This window comes from Anarhichas minor, unplaced genomic scaffold (genome assembly GCF_050575085.1).
Source record: "Anarhichas minor isolate MPS153535 unplaced genomic scaffold, ASM5057508v1 ptg000041l, whole genome shotgun sequence".
Taxonomy (NCBI): Eukaryota; Metazoa; Chordata; class Actinopteri; order Perciformes; family Anarhichadidae; genus Anarhichas; species Anarhichas minor.
In genome coordinates, this window is record NW_027466487.1 from 1,473,969 (window position 1) to 1,487,966 (window position 13,998).

Sequence of the window (13,998 nt, forward strand, 5' to 3'; positions counted from 1 at the left end):
ATATGGGTGAAATGCTGAACCCTGCTTTTGTTGGAGATCAAGCCTCATGAATGACTGAATTCACTGCAGACAATTACATCTTCAACTCAGCAAGAAGATACTGTCAGTTGTGATGTTTGAAGGGATAATGGCAAACAGCCCCTGTAATGCTACTGCAACATGAGAGGTCTGTCATAGAGACACAGTTTTCACCACAAGACTGGGTGTGAACCTATAACCAGGAAATGATGCATCAGTGTGTCAACTTTCTTAGATGTGAAATGGAAGCAAAAGTGACAATATATTTTTTGTACAGTTTCAGATAATCACAATTTGAGCAAATATCAATCTGATCAAGGCTGAACTGAGCAAAGGAAATCTAACATCTCTGCGTCCGTGAAACACACAAAGGTGTAAGGTAGAGTAATGACATTTTTCTGTGAGAAGAGCTTCATATCTTAAAAAAGAGTGATATCATTTGCATCGTCTGTGGACTTTTCAAGGAGTTTACATGTCACTGTTTTCAATCCGCACTGTTGTCTTATCTTTGTACCACATGGATTTTGAATCAATGTATTGTATCTTAGCACAGTGTTCTCAAGGTTATTTAGAGTCATTTCTCTGAAGCAAATACAGTTTGTAACTAACTTGTAAGAAAGCTTGTTGGACAAATACATTAAACCTTCCAGCTGATTTTGTTTTAGCCTCTTGATTAATTTACAGTGCAAAAATGGGTCATTGTACTATGTCTAATCTGAGGTTTAATATTTTTACTGCTGTCAAATAATAAACTACAATGTATCAGAAAAGGTCTCCAACATATTCATTAGCAAGTAAATAAAAAAACAGTGACACCCGCACTGATAGAGAAATTACTGTTGTGCATAATTAAGTCATTTTACAATCTCACTGTTATAATAATTAGTGCTTCTTTAGTAAAGGTAACTTATCTCATTGAATTCAGAGTGGGCTCGCACTAACGAACGGCGGCCCGTCAATGGGGCTATAAGGCTTTACATCAATATCAAATGAATAATTAAAGGAACCATGAGTGAGGTTTTTAGTTCTCCATATCAAAAAATATGTTGTTGTTGGCGATGATCTCAAAGGCAAATGGGCTTCATGAAGTGGGGAACAATCCTGACAAAACTAAAAGTGGAGAAGTCATGAATACTAAAATAAATCCAATAAGAAGGAAGTGAGAGCAGCAGAACAGCACACCTTGTGATAAAGTCCAGGGTTGTGATATCAGATGCAGAACAGAGATAACATTTAAAAAGCGTTAAATGCTAATGAGAAACTTTTTTATATATACAGCTTAGGTGAGAATAGTTTAGAGCACAAGACATGGTTAAAAAAATAATAATAATGATGATTAGTACAAAAGACTTCCCCAATATATGTCTGACGAGAAAATAAATCTAAATTTGTGTGTGTGTGTGTGTGTGTGTGTGTGTGTGTGTGCTGTATTAAAAGTGGAATGGAAACTGGAGGAGTCATCTCTCACCAGAGGGAAATGACTGTGGCACCTGACAAGCTTGGAAATATCTGTCATTTTATTCACAGGTCTGACCCCCAGACGGCGAGATGGATTCTGTCAAATGGCCTATGATTTTTGTGTGCCTTTGCTTTAAAGGTATGGCACATTCTCTACACTGTAAAGTCAGCTATAATCTCTTGTTGCTCACAAGAAATGCAGTTAAATAGTCCGATTTTTGTCTTTTTGATGTGTTAATATCGTTTTTGTTCAGGCTTTAGATTTTTAGATGAATTTGTGTTTTTCATGCAAGTCCTTCTCTTCTCTACTTTGTCTTTGTCTCATTTTATCCCGTTTTCCTCTGCAACAGTTACTCAAACTGAAGCCTCATCTTGGACAATTCAGGTGCCGTCCTCAGTCAAAGGTCTCCCTGGATCCTGTGTGGTGATCCCCTGCTCGTTTAACTACCCAGATCCAGGCAAGAAGATCACTGAGTTCACGGGGATGTGGCTCGAGGCGACACATGAGGTCATCTATCACCCAGACAAGTCGAAAAGGATGCAGCAGTATCGGAATCGGACAGAGTTGCTGGGAGATGTCAGACAGAAGAGTTGCTCACTGAAGATTGATCCCCTTCAACAAGATGACCGAGGGCCTTTTTTTTTCAGGATTGAAATGGCAGACCATGAAAAGTTTTCCTACAGAAAGAACACAGTCTCCATTACAATGATTAGTAAGTAATAACAACAACTCTCACCAGACTTGTGTAAGAGTACAGTTAATTCCAGCATTTTAACAGAAGTCTCTTTTTAATTACCGTGTTGCAATCAGTGAATCAGGACAACAGTCATTTGGTTACTTTCCTCGTGTTATTTAGTTACTTGTTCTACTTCAGATGTTTGTGCAAACAACCACGTTTCCAAAGAAATAATTACAACACATTTACATTTTTACCTCAAAGGTTTATGTCAGTTGTGTCCGAAAACTGAATTTGTAATTATAAGCTCAAACAAAGTCCTCTGACAATTCAACTGAGTTGGTCATTTAGGTTGCAATTGTTGGTTCCGATTCCCACTTCCTTATTTGTGCTACTGTAACTGGTTGGTCTCCTCTCGCTTTAAATAACTTTGATCAAAACACAACTGAAACAGTTTCATTTCTCGAGACAGATATATTGAATGCCGCCCATTTTGAGAATTCCTATGTGTTAAATCCTGTGCCAAAATGTCCAAATTTGTCCAAATCTTGAAATCAGACTGAAAACCTATGATTTTGTGATGAAAGTACATTGAGAATTAGAGTTTTATCAGAGGGGGAACTGCCTTTTGTTAAGCTAAATTTGGATTTGGGGCAGCACATGGGATTGATGAAGTAAAAAAATAACAGCAACATCCCAAGAGCACATGGCAATGTTTTGGTAACCTCATGTAATTTCACATGATTTGGGATTTTCAAGTTTTTTATCTTTGTCAACTAAAGTGCTTCCAAAATTCATGGAAGCCCCAACATCATGTGCTGCCAGAATACAAAGTTGACCAGCCCAGTAAGTACCCTCCACTGCCTGCCTATCATGATCTTTCTTATTGTTACAGGTGAACTAAATCCCATCCAATTATCAGTGAAGGAGGAGGTAATGGAGGGTCAAAATGTGTCTGCATCCTGCTCTGTGTCTCACTCCTGCCCCACTTCACCACCTGTCTTCACCTGGAGCCTCCCTGGAGAGAAACACTTCCAATCACAGCCGCTGGACGATGGCCACTGGACAGCAACATCTACTCTGAACTTTCACCCTACCAGCGCTGATCACAACAAGCCTTTACAATGCACCGTGACATACAAGGGAGGGCAGCACCACAAAGCAGAAACGGTCCTCCGAGTAAAATGTAAGTCTTTGTGGCCGTTGTAAAAACTGCTGATATAAACATTACTCATTTCGCTGTCCCTTACTGTCTTTTTTATTGGATGAGCTGGCTGCAGGACGGACATCACATTCTGTCTGCTTCTGTGTATCTTCTATGCACAAATGAAAACCTACCAGCTTTATAAAGGTAAAGGCCTTTTTTACGACAGCCATTTTGATATCATATAGCAGGCTAACACCTGTGTTTACCCTGCTACGTGTCAAAATGGCTGCTGTGTAAGGGGCCTATTTTGGCCCTTTCCTGTTGCTTTTTTAGCAACACTAACTCTGCCAGAAATATCTCATTAACTATTCAGTCAATCGTGGTCCCTAGAGGATAAATCTTACTGATGTTGGTGATCCCTTGACTTTTTCATAAAGTTGACATTTGTTGTTTTGAGTCAAATGTCTGGACAACTATTGGATTAATTGCACACATTTATGTGCTCCAATTGTTATAACTTTGGTGACTTTTCGTTTACTGCAACCATTTGGTTTACTTTTTTTTTTTTACAATACTTTGGTTTAGGAGCACACACTTGCAAAACTAATGACATTCCCATCAGCCTTGAACGTTTTTTGTATATTGTGCTAATTATCAAATATTATCATGCAAACAAGATTTTCAACATGATAAACATTATACCTGTCATGCAATGTCATTGAGAGCATTTAGCAAAGTTAACGCTTTGCACTGCTGTCCCTGTATGTACAGCCTCACAGAGATGCTGGCATGGCTGTAGACTCTTATCATCTTGTTTGTTTATGTGCATTACTTTGTAAAAGACTGCCAAATGTACTACATCATGGTATTATTGTATGATTCCATGCAGACGCCCCAGTGAATGTGAATATTGAGCACAAGTCAGATGTAAAGGAGGGAGAAGCTGTGCGACTAAGATGCTCCAGTGATGCTAACCCCCCAGCCACCTATCAGTGGCATAATGAAACGGGTGCTCAACTGCATCAAGGAAATCTCTACACGCTGCCAAATGTCTCCAGACACACAGGAGCCCTGTTCTGTACTGCCATCAATGCAGTGGGACAATGCAAATCAAACCCTTTGCGGCTCAATGTGTTATGTAAGTAAACAATCAAAGAAATGCACTGATAAAGGAGAGTTTTCTTTTAAAATGATCTCATAAAAGTACATTCTTGTGTTTACAGATGTGCCTGAGATTAAGACGATCTCTTCCTGCTCCTTAGAGGCGGATATGGTGAAGTGTGTGTGCATTGCAGAGTCCCAGCCTGCCAGTATGGTCTATTTTGTGCTTTCTGACAGGGTCCTGCCAAGCATCAAGGTAGAAAAACATGGCTCCGTTACCATCGGGACTCTGCAGGCAGAGTTTGGATCTTCCCGGGTCGTTTACTGTCTGGCAAACAACACGCTTGGCAATGCCAACCTAACACTCTCTTTACCTGTTAACAGTAAGGAAGATTTATTTTTATTTCCAGAAGTGCATGACACACACCTCAAGACAAGAGGCATACATTTTATATTGATAAAGACAAAAATTGACACCACATGGTTTCTGTTTGGACAGGTAAGATGCAGAATCTTTATATTATCATCGCTTCTGGAGCAGGCGGGATTTTGGTGATGCTTTTGATAACAGTGAGAGTTTTAAAAAAATGGTAAGTTGCTATGAAAAAATGTTTCCCGTCATTTAAACTAAGTAGTAAAATGATTTTGCTTTTCAATAACAGTCAAAGCACATCCTTCTGACCATGTGGTAGCAGAAAGTCAGCTTGCAAAATCTTTCAGATGTATTGAATTTTGCAGTTAGCATCAGTTTCAGTTGTTGTGAAAAGTTTCAATGGTTGTTTTCATGTTCCTAAATTAAAAAACATTATTATGCCAGCAGGGGGAGATCTGCAAGTGCACTAACACCTCACATTAGTACCGAGAAGGCAAACAAAGATGTGGCGCTCCCTCAGTATTCTGCAACTAAAAGGTTTCAGTCATTCACCTCAGTTTGAACAAAACAATCCTAATGATGTAAAATGACACAAGGAAGCTGACCTTAAGTAATCCTGTGTGTTTATGTTTTTTTTTTTGTTCTGCCCTAAGAAAAGAGAAGAGCCATGAGGATGTACATTGCGCAGGCATTTATGCCACCGACCATGTATACGGCAACATGGAGGTATGTTAAGCTGTCTTCATTCATTCATTCATTCAATATGTATATGCATGAGAGAAGAGAGTGAGTTAATTGTATTTCCTACAGACTGACTGTGATGATGCAATCTACGCCAATATGTAACTTTGTTGAATTCATTGGGGGAACAGCTGCAGTCCCTCTGTTGTCCAACTGATGTGAGTCAAGAAAGCTGCAGAATTATTAATATGCTATCTTCTGTATAAATGACAAATTATATTTTTCTGTCTCCTGTAATTCACATACAGTATATGTTTTTCTGTTTTTTTTAAGTTGTTCATGTCTAAATATGACTTTTCCCTGACTGCTTGTCTGATCATAAGTAACATATGTGTTAAAAATCACCATTAAACTACTTCCCTGTTATATTTGCCAATGTGTCACCCAATAACAACACTTGCTGCACAAGCTACACCTTTTTAATTTCCTCTTTTGCAGCCATGGTTTCTTTATCAGAGTGACAGATAAGAACATCGCTGTTGAAGTTACAAAATGCTGGCTTGCTGCCAAATAACCCCGTTAACCCCTGTTGACGGCTATAAAAGCAACACGGTCACTGTGCTCATCACAGCACAGCACAGATGCGCTGAACATATGTGTACACTTGCCTCACAAAAACAGTTGTGTCACAATGTCAAAACACTCAAGGAAGAATAATTTCAATGCCGTACTAACTGACTGACTTTACTGTAAATGTTTGAGTATGTGCAGCAGCACAGATTATTCATTAATCAACTGAAACAAGTTAGAAAGTGAAAATATTCTGTATGTGCTCAGGTCAATGTGGAAAACCCCTTGAGGCTTTAAAAGTGTGTTAATGGTAAATTGACAGGAAGCCAAAGGGGAAGCTACCGTCTAAGGTGCAAAAAAAGATGATCACACATTTCAAAAACAGAAACACCAAACATTGCTCTATTCTTGGCACAAGCCTTGCCTCAAATGATCATAAACTGTAAACGCAAACTCACTTTGGGAGATACAGTATTCCTCAACAGCTTTGTAGTATTTAGAAAAATGTGGACAAAAGGCCCAAAGTCATCTTCCCAGTTTAATGCAGTCTGATTTATATCGCTGTGTAACAAACATTAACACCATGAAATCTGAAAAACTGCTTACAACTCATTTGCTAACTGCTAATTCAGTAATCTTTAGCGTTCAGATAAAGAAAAATAGGTCTGTGAAGGGTAGCCCACAAGTTGTTCATATTTCATCTTTAGAATTTAGAAATGGTGAAGGAATTTAAATATTGCCTGTTGATTTGTTTTCTTTAATCTCTTGAAAGTTCAACCTCATAGGTGCCCTGAAACATTTTATAATCTGAAATAATTAAAAAATATATCAACAAATCATACAATCAAGTTTTTTTATGACAAAATGTATTACACATTCTCACAAAACTGTGTTGGTTTATTCATATTCAAACACAAATCGAAGGGGGGCATCTTTCTCCATCATACCCTTCTGTTTTTACACAATCAAGCATTTAATTATTTAATGGTATTTAATTTTAATAAGACACACTATAAATCATATTGAAAGATGCATCAAACAGTGAAGTATTACTGAAGTAAACACACCAGATATGAGGTGGTAAATAACTGATCAAGAGGTCGGGCATTTCAGGTCTTTCAAATGGCATTACAGTGTGCAGTGATGTGTTAACTGACTGATTGTGTTTCTTAATTCAGAATGTGGACTCATAATTCACTTTCGGTCAAACAGTATCTCTCTCTAATCATATCACATCAGGGTAGTATTTCCTTTTCAGCTCAACATCTGTATGGAGAGTAAACTTTTACAAATGTAGCATCTGAGAGACATTAATTAAACTATAGATGTGAAACTTTTTGACACATTAATTATTATTTACCATGCAGAATGAAAGGGTGATATTTAGGCCGTTGCACTGGGCTTACGTTACATTGTGGGAATCACGGAGCTCGTCACATGCTTCCCTCCTCTGTACCGCGCTGTGCAGTTTAAAGGCTTGTCGAAGTCAGTGAGTCGAGGGGGAAAGGTCAGGGTTGACACCGTCTTCCACTGCCACGTATTCAGCTTCTTTATTCGAGAGGTGACGGTTCCAGATCGGCTCCAGGACAATTTGGGGGGAAACATTGGGCAGGCGTGAGACACAGAGCAGGAGGCAGTTACTATATCTGTCACCTCCACAGACAGAGATGGAGGCTCTGGTTCGCCTGCAGAGTTTGAATAGAATGTCAACACGATATATTACAGTGATTCAAATATTTACAAAAAATCTAAGTGTGTTGCCTTACAAATTATTAAAGTAATCTATAATACTCACGTATAACATCAATGGATACTGGATTATTTGTGAAGGAGAAGCTTCCGTATTGCGGCATTTCAATCCTGAAGTAGAAAGGGCCACCATCACTATACCTGACACCATCCAGCAGCATGGTGCAGTTGTTTAATTGCTCCCGTAGCTGTGACTACGGTGTAGAAATGTGATAGACTCTGAATTGTAAGTCGCTTTGGATAAAAGCGTCTGCTAAAATGACTGTAATGTAATGTTTACTTCCAGAGCTCCCAAAATCTGGGTTCGTTTTTTGTATTCCTTGGGCAGTTTCCATTTGCGGAGATTGGTTGCGACAACCTTATTCTCGTCCTTCCAGAATCCTCTCCACCTGTTCACGTTCTGCATTGTGTTGGGCTTGGGGTAAATGTAGATGCAGGGAATGACTACACAGGAGCCCTGCACGACAGGAATCTTTGTCGGTACGTTTATTGACCACAAGCCGTGAGAGGTCTGGACATGGATCACTGAAAACAACAGAGAACATTGATTTATCATTAAGTGTAAGATAAAATATGTTATGCAAAAGAATGTTTAATGTAAGACTCACCATGTAACAACAGAAAGGAAAACCACAACCTCAGCTCCATCACTGACGAGGAAGAGAAATCTAAAGTGTAAAAAAAAGGCATAAGGCAATGAAAGACACATTAAACGGCTTGTTGTATTTTTGCACCAACAATTCCCTCACCTCTGAATCCTTTTAATGGCTGTTTGAGTGCACCTTCTCTTAGTGAAGATGTGTGCAGTGTCGTTTGTATGTGATATTTATAGTCCAGCTTCACCCTTTAAAACTGAAAGCGTTACCGAATGTTTTACAAAGCGTTGAGCTCATGACGTGAGTTAAACAGATACAGCAGAAGCTCAGGAGACGGATGTTGTTGCAATATTACTTTGTTACTTGTCATCTGTTTAACATGTTACTTCTGTTTCAACTTAAAAATATGAATACAGAAAGGAATTCCACAGAACACAGTGTTCCAGCAATGCACAGACGCTACATTTTGTGTCACTGCCGATGGAAAAAACACAAGAAAAAATGGAAAAAGATGAATCACTAAAAGGACTGTTGCATTTTTAAGACTATCACTGCCAAATGCACAACCCAGATGGGCAGATGCAAAAAAAAAAATTTAATAAAGCAAAAACTCACAAAAACAGGAAGTAAAATGAAATGACAAACTAACGGCCCTGGTGTCACTGACAGCCAACCCAGTGTGCCACAGAGAAAACCTGTGAGGAGATCTTAGAGAAGTTACAAGATTTACTTTTTACTTGACCACATGTAACCTTAGCTCTTTATCAGTCATTGGGTTTTTTTTCAGGGAACTGTAACCACATTTCCTTTTGAGGAAATTAACCATGGGGGAAATTCCATTTCTACATTTCACAGCTTTGCTGTTCAGGCATGTCTTGAAGAGTCATGTGATGGTCAGTCAAATGAGGTCAAACCTCACAAAGAAGAAATTTGATATTCTGTGTTTTTAATAGCTTTTGAATACGTAACTGGTATTTGAGTTGCAACTCTAATAAGTTTGTAAACTGACAAAATTCAGAATTTTACTTCTATGAGTAAAATCCACCTATTTAAGTTAATATTCAGGGAGGCAAAGATTGCAACAAGGGATTGTAGGAGCGGCTGAACATAGTGTAAAATATTGTTTTAAAGTACGGCATAAGAATTTGTTTAGTTTGGTCTATCACATTAGAGAAATTGCAGTACAAATGAAATGAAAAACTAGGACAAGAGACTCTCAGCGATGATGATAAGCCAGCTCCAGTATGCACACCGATACAACCAAGGTCGAGAAAGGCTCATCCTCAGCAAAATCTAATCGAAATTTGGCTATTGCTCAATAAATATAGAACACTTTGGACAAACAATGACATCCACTTTTAACCTTTTATTGTTTGGTACAGTTCTTATTCTATATCATAGTTCTAAATTAAATGGCATTACAAAAAAGAACTTCATCTCTAAATAAGAGACTGAATCAGAAAAGAAAACAGAAGTTTCAGCTCCTGCCCAGATGACACAGGAAGTGAATTGACAAACATATTGAGAAAGACTAGAAAAAACACAATGCATCATGTCACTAAACCCAAGATGTGTCAAGTGAAGTTGCACAGCTGTACAGTGGAACATAGCAGATTACATGAATATATTCCACAGAAAACGGAACTCTTGATATCTTCTCCTGTTTCACGCTTGGTTATGGTGAGGGAAAGATCACAGCATTAAAAGGTGAACATCGATTGCAGGTCACACCAGGGGGCACATTTGTAAAATGAGTAATAATGTGTTAAGACACATTTGAAGCCTTAGTTCTGAGCAATAATAAACTGTCCATTATCAATGGTTACATATCCACTGTAATAAACTAAGGCCAAATAAACAACTTTAAAATTGTAAATTGAAATTATATAAAGAAATATCATCTATTTGTCACTGGGAAATTGGTCCCTGGAAACAGACATGTATAAGGTCTCCCATCTCTACTTCATATAGGACATCCAGACTGAAAGAGACACCAAACAACTACAAATGACACAGCTTGCTTGACTTTGTAGTTTTGCACCTCATTGTGTTTTCTTTTTTGTCTCTGTGTAGTCGTACACAGTGGCCATTTTTTGTCTCTTGTGGTAGTCTCATTGTAGTTGTTTTTCGTCTCTTTCTGGTCGTCTCTTGGTGGGCCGATCAGATTGAGGGGGATGCCCTCTCACAATTTCTGCAACCATGAGCCAGTAAATACAGAAGACTAACTGTAACTCTGCTTTGTTTTTATTAATGGCATGTCGTTTTTATCTCATAAAATCCTTAAGAGGATGCAGTGATTCCTTTCTTACTCGTGATAACAAAACCATGTTCACACATGCAGGATACAGAAATACCGTTCAAAATGAAGTTCCAAATAGATTTGTGAGAAGCAGCTTTTCTACTATTTTGAATAATCCACATTTCCATATATATTGTCTGAGTGATCCGTACTTTGAGCCATCTGATCTGGAGGGGCCTGCAAAGACAGACGTTGGGTTATATATTAGGCTGTGGTTTTTGACTTAGTTCCCATCTTCTTAGTAAATTAAAACCCAACTGAGTGGGGGTATTGTACCTCAATGTTGATGTAGACAGGTTCATCAATGTCCTTCAGTTTGGAGGGTTCCTTGTGCTCTTGTTTTTTGCAAGATGCTTCACTGAAAAGACAAAAGAGACCAGGTTGGATTCCAACTTGAGAGACAGGAGATCAGAAATGTGTCATTATGTCAGCAATTCACATTCACATATCTGGTGGAACAGCTGTTTTCAGAGTCAAAAGTCTTCATAAGTATAGTATTAAACTTTGCTTTCTGTATTATACACAGTAACAACAAATAATGTCTACATTCTAATTCGATTTCACATTTGTATCAAGAAACAAACCTTTTCAATTGGTTTGCTCGGCTAAAATTTGCATAATATCCAGAATCTTTCCTGGTAGAAGATTTTGACCTGTGAAAATAGTGAAAAAGATATTAGCCTTTCATCTGTTTGTATAAAAATATTTTTACAACACATTTGAAGCCCCCCCCTCCAGACAAAAAAAACCAAACATGCATGCACATGCATCCGTTTGCACATGTGAGGGTGAAACATCAAAGTGAAGTGACAATAAGCAAAAACATTATTGAGTGAAAGGTGAGTTTAGGATGTCTGCAGATGATTTACTTAAGAAAAACACAACGATCACTCGTAAAAAACAAACACTCTAAATTAGTTTAAAATGAAGTTACCTTTTGTGTTTTATGCCAAAGACTATTCCAACGACAACAATAACGATCAGAATTGCACCCACTGATACAGAGATGGCCATCTGCCATTGCAGTCGAGGCTCCTGGGTCGTATTCACTTGGGAGGAAACTACGTATATCCGTGGACAGTAATTTTATTAATAAAGGAAACCAAATTACAGATTTAGACATATTGAATATCAAACTAGTATTAGTAGTATCCTAACTAAAAAAAATAAAAAATAAATCAGTTTTCATTATCATTACATTTTAACTTACTTTTTCTGACATAGAAATAGAAATATTAAACAGCCTATTAGCAAATTGAGGAGTACAGAAACAAAGTATATGAATGTGAATGAGAGAATAAAAGCTGACCAGCTGGAACAGGAGGGATTGGTGAAACACCCAGACCTGTGGGAGAAACATGTAAGGTTTTGAATTAATTTCTCTTTAGTCAATTTGATTCATGACATAAATAATTTTTTAAAATGTTTTTACTGAAAGTCTTACCAGATACAGAAATGGAAACAGAGTTATCATAAAAACTGAAGTACTCCTTTGCCATAACTCTCACATAGATGTTTGCTTCATTATGCCTGATGTTACTGATCTTGAGGGAGCAGTTTCCTTTGCTTTCATCTCCAATGAGTTTGGTCTTTCCTCTGTACTTCTCAAGCACAAGTGCGTTATTCGGGTGAAAAACATATGGATTTTTGTTGTTTGTAATGGAATCAAAGTTGCGTCCCTCACGCTTTTTCCAGTAAACTTTAACACTTTCATTCTGGTATAAAGGTGGAATGGTAAATGTACACAGTATGGTCACGTCTGAACCCAAGGTTGCATTGATATATCCAGAGAGATGAACATCCCAGCGTTGACCTAGGTCTAAAACCAAAACAGAATTTATATTTATCAAAGTGCATACTTCATGAAATAAAATATAAAACAAACAAATCGACTCAATGTGTCAGTCACCTTTTGAATTAGACGCCACGATCAATATGAGAGTGAGATCAATCAGGCCCATCAGCTTCATCTGATCCAAGGAGGACTTTCTGAGGTCAACCAACATCCTGAAACTGTGTAGAGTGAACTCAGTGTTTCAGCTCTGTCTATCACATGTGGTGGCTTACGTGCTACAAAAGTTCTGAAGTTAAACTGCCTGTCTTCTGCTGAAAGTAAATACTCACTGTGAGAGGGACTGTGGTTGCAGGGCTTTGTTGTGCTGTGTCATTGATGTAACATTGATGTGAAATGGTTGGGTGTGTTTCCTGTTCAGCATGACTTGAAAAAAAGGAAGTTGGGACAGAAAAGCGAACACTGACCATGGTATGACTTTCTCACTGAGATTCAGAGAAAATGAGAAAACACTGAAGCTGATGTGCTGTGCCCGTCATATAATTTGAAAATACAAAAAAACTGGACAGAGAAGAATATGTGCTTGATATAAATGATGATATAACAGAGCAGGTGTGAGGGCTTTAGTTCAACATCACTAATGCATTGGATACAAAATTGAAAAGTGTTAAGAGTTGCTTTACTAGTTTCAGGGAAAACGGGTAGAACCAAACACATCTCTCTCACCAATAATTATTTTTTACACTCATAACGTAGCTCAGAGGTGTGAATAAACAGTTTGTATGTTTCCACATCAGTGTCACAACAGCATAGGCTAATATGTGCAAGGTTTCACACAGATAGAGGTGTCGTCCATCCGCTTTCCTCAAATAGTAAAGTGTCATCTCTGCTCCACAGACTAGTTTCAATAATGTCAGGTATGAGCTTTGAAATTATGGCTTCTAAATAAAAGTATAGGTTCAAATTTTTTAAAGGCTAATCTAACAATGACATGCCGACATGTAAATTGATGTGTTATTGGTTGCTGTAACTGTTCCTCCTGCTGGCCACAAAGGTTACTAAGCAGTCAGCAGGCTCAAGCTGTCTGATATGTCTGTTAGTGAGACAAATCAATTCATCTTTCAAAGCTGAACAATATTTTCGCACCAAATTCCCTCTTTGTGTAACTAACCCTCTGCTGCAGAAGCACAGGCCGTGGAAGCACAAAGGAGGAGTTTCATTCTAAAAAGACAGATACCAACTTGATTCGTCGAAAGCCTCATATCAGCTTCAGCTGAACTTTAGAATGCATTGACTCTGGATTCTGATTTTGTCCCCATCACTTCCATTTGACCACTGTAGGAAGGGAAGACTTCGCAGCCAGTGTGGACAGGAGGACAACAGAGATCAATAACCCTTTCAATGTACAATGCCAGTAATGGTAAAAGATGAATAAATGCTAGCCTATATCTTCCAAAGCTCTTCACACAGTGTTTTTAATGTGTTTCCTGCAGCTGAGGATAATACTGTTCTTATACCCATTAAGATTATGGATTAA

At 38.1% G+C, this 13,998-nt stretch overlaps 2 protein-coding genes across 3 annotated transcripts; one reads left to right on the forward strand and one right to left on the reverse strand.

Annotated features, from left to right (window-relative positions):
* The first annotated feature begins 261 nt into the window (after window positions 1-261).
* On the forward strand, window positions 262-5,881 carry LOC142969590 (sialic acid-binding Ig-like lectin 14). 2 transcript variants are annotated; one of them, XM_076109570.1, is made up of 10 exons: window positions 262-397; window positions 1,546-1,615; window positions 1,827-2,189; window positions 3,049-3,339; window positions 4,190-4,438; window positions 4,524-4,784; window positions 4,901-4,991; window positions 5,219-5,311; window positions 5,428-5,500; window positions 5,585-5,881. In XM_076109570.1, exons 2-10 carry the CDS (start codon window positions 1,567-1,569, stop codon window positions 5,618-5,620), a joined length of 1,506 nt encoding a protein of 501 aa, XP_075965685.1. In that variant the 5' UTR covers window positions 262-397; window positions 1,546-1,566; the 3' UTR covers window positions 5,621-5,881. The 2 variants fall into 2 exon arrangements, with proteins under 2 accessions (XP_075965685.1, XP_075965686.1); XM_076109571.1 differs by having other exon boundaries at window positions 280-392.
* A 3,842-nt stretch (window positions 5,882-9,723) lies between these two features.
* Window positions 9,724-12,845, reverse strand: LOC142969604 (uncharacterized). Its single transcript, XM_076109587.1, has 8 exons — window positions 12,794-12,845; window positions 12,579-12,682; window positions 12,114-12,488; window positions 11,979-12,014; window positions 11,604-11,730; window positions 11,254-11,322; window positions 10,946-11,027; window positions 9,724-10,846 (listed from the first exon to the last, which is right to left on the reverse strand). The coding sequence occupies exons 1-8, from the start codon at window positions 12,835-12,837 to the stop codon at window positions 10,772-10,774; spliced, it is 912 nt and encodes a 303-aa protein (XP_075965702.1). The 5' UTR covers window positions 12,838-12,845; the 3' UTR covers window positions 9,724-10,771.
* Window positions 12,846-13,998: the final 1,153 nt, after the last annotated feature.